This window comes from Tupaia chinensis, unplaced genomic scaffold (assembly GCF_000334495.1).
Source record: "Tupaia chinensis unplaced genomic scaffold, TupChi_1.0 Scaffold140218_1, whole genome shotgun sequence".
Lineage (NCBI taxonomy): Eukaryota > Metazoa > Chordata > Mammalia > Scandentia > Tupaiidae > Tupaia > Tupaia belangeri.
In genome coordinates this window covers 801,359-804,017 of record NW_006200097.1, presented here as the reverse complement: position 1 = coordinate 804,017, position 2,659 = coordinate 801,359, and the positions used below count along the sequence as shown (strand labels likewise).

Genomic DNA, 2,659 nt, shown 5'->3' with positions numbered 1-2,659 from the left:
TGCCCACTGAGGGAAGATAGGACGGGCTGGGCCAGCCGGCGGGTTGGTGACGAAGGCGGCTCGATCGTACATGGAGGACTGTGCCACTGGAGTCCCAGACTCGTGCTTGTGTGCGTGTGTCTGTGTGTGCGCACACACATCCTGTGGGAGGGAGATGGAGGAGAAGGGATTGAAGCATGGCTGTGCTCCATGGGGGATGCTTTCTCACTTGCTCTCCCTCTCTGTGCAGCCTATGTGCCCTCTGGCAAACTTTAAAATGAGAAAAGTGGGTCAGGCAGAGAGGAGAGGTGAACTGCCATTTTATTGGAGGCACCATCAGAGTCCAGCACTGTCCCCATGAGCTGTGCCATGGGAAGGGGGTGCGCTTGCACAGACAAGGGTCTACAGTGCCATTGTAGTCCCTTATCGTGAAGGCAGGAGGACAGGTCACCTACACCCCAACTCCCAACACCTCTAGGGCCGGCTCAGGCAGAGCAGAGCCATAGAGAAGGACTAAGCAGGTGAGGCCTGGCACTGGCTGCTGGAGCTGCAACAGCTTACCCCATCCCTGGCCTGTGCTGCTCCTTTTGGGGTTGGGCCTGAGGAAGAAGGTGGCCCTGGCCTGACCGGTACCTGGTGGGAGAGCAGGAGTGTGGGCGGGAACAGCAGCAGCTTTCAGGACAGGAAGGACAGGAGCAGAGGAAAGGCCATGAGGCTTGGGGAGAGCCCCCAGGATGGGGCAGGGCTGGCGAAGTGGCGGGTCACAGCCACGTTGGGGTTGCCCTGAGCAGGCAGGAACCACTTCTGGAGACACCGCCCGCTGTTCCTGCGCTCAGGGCTCGCCTTGAAGGAGTTACTCCAAATCTTCTCACACAGCTCAGCTGGGGTGGGGAAGTAATGCGGAAAAGGGCGGCAGAGGGCTCCTGCGGGGCAGCGGTTCTTCCCTGTGGGAATCGAGAACAGACAGCTCACCTCCCCCTACTCCCACTCCCACATCCTCACCCTTTTCCCTGGGGAATAAGAGGAGTTTGCACCTGTGCCCGGGATGGGCTTCCCCCAGGGGCCTGTCGGTGCCACTCACCCTGACTCCAGGCCCAGCCACCATGCCAGTTGGATTTGCAAGTGTAAGCTTCCTGGCAATCTGCCCACCACTGCTCACAGTCCTCTCGACACAGCGGCACACCCAGAACACGTTCTCGCTGCCCACTCGGGTGCACCTGGTGTAGGCATAGCAGGAGACACGAATGTCAGTAGCAATTTGAAGACTACTAATAGCTGCCATGGTACTTGTGCCAGGTGCCTCCTGCTCACCTCCGTGAAGTCTTTAAGCATTACTCCACAGATGAGAACAATGAGGCTAAGAGGTCAAATAGTTGTCCCAGGCTATACAGCTGGCAGGTACAGAAGAGGGGACTCAAACTCAAGTCCATCTAACTCTACCAAGCCTCCCTTGGTGACAGTCCCTCTCCCCACTGTTCTCATCTGACCATGCTAAAGGTGGCCTCCTCTCTAACCCTTTCTCCAGCAGGGTCTCTGGCTCCACTCTTGTCCACAGGGGGACAGCATCCCCTGTTCCTATTAGCAACCCAGAGAAGCCAGCATATGCTCCAATGGAAGCCTCCGCTCATAGTAACAGGGCATCGCACCCATCTCCCCATCCCTGGCTTCCCACCAACTGGATCCAAGGCCCCAGGTTCGGGGAGCACTCCAAAAAGCAGAGGGCCTGGATGAAGTGCTTCTGACAGCCCGGGATCATCAGTCCACAGTGAACTAAGCTGAAGTTGTAGAGTGGGGACACGTCCAGGTGGACTTCCCAGCTCGTCCTGGCCGTGCAGCAGGCGTTGTCCTTCCAGGGGATGCACTGGAGGTGGAAGAAGCAAATGGCATGGCAGTAAGAGACTGGGTGTTGGGGGTGTCTAGGGCAGAGGGTGGCAGGGGGAAAATGTCCCTTAGGAAAAGGCCCGAGCCATTGGACTGCCTCTAGGCCAGCAACCCCCTGGATAGGAGGAATTCTGATGACCTGTCAATATTCACCCACAGGGCAAAAGGCACTGTACACGGACCTCCCTGCAGTCCTCCAGGAGCATAGCTTATGGGGTCTCAGCTCCTGGGATGTCTTTGGGGGAAGCAGGTACAGGGAAGAGCCCCAGTAAGCCCCAGGGGAATGGGGGCTATGTCAGGAGAGAAGGACTCTGCTCTGTTGCTCTTCTGACATCACTGTCGTTGCCTTTTGGAGCCTGGGGAGGGATCATCTAAGTCACTGTGTTTCCCCGGGACCTGTTAGTAGGACATCTTGTTTTAATCTACACAGAACCAGCAGTGGGCCTCAGGATCACCATTTAACCCAGCTCAGAGTTGCTGGAGCTTTTCAGAAACAGGAACTTTGAATCATTTGGCTGCTCTGGTCTAAAAAGGTACGGTCTCCTCTTAGTTGCCTTTGCTCAGATCCAGCCTAAGGAACCAATGATGTGGGTAAATGGGTGTCCAGAGACCATCTTGGCATCTGTACCCCTTCCCACCCTTAGACCAGGTGTGACCCCTGTACCTCCACGTAGAGCTTGTCTTCTGGGCCGGGCTCTGTCTTATGGTGTTGGGTGTTCATGCAGACATTGAGCAGTTCATCTCCAGCCAAGGTGGGTGTGACCGTCCACAGCCCTAGCAGGAGCTGCCACCAACATGC

The 2,659-nt window shown here is 56.8% G+C and overlaps 1 protein-coding gene across 1 annotated transcript in view; it reads right to left on the bottom strand.

Moving 5' to 3' along the window:
- Positions 1–295: 295 nt before the first annotated feature.
- Positions 296–2,659, bottom strand: part of IZUMO1R (IZUMO1 receptor, JUNO) — a 4,164-nt gene continuing 1,800 nt past the window's right edge. The window contains exons 2-5 of the mRNA XM_006162591.1: positions 2,525–2,654; positions 1,652–1,840; positions 1,061–1,196; positions 296–923 (exon numbers count right to left, since the gene is read on the bottom strand). Coding sequence (XP_006162653.1) covers positions 655–923; positions 1,061–1,196; positions 1,652–1,840; positions 2,525–2,654 — 724 coding nt within the window. The 3' untranslated portion in view covers positions 296–654. The remainder of the gene's footprint in view (positions 924–1,060; positions 1,197–1,651; positions 1,841–2,524; positions 2,655–2,659) is intronic.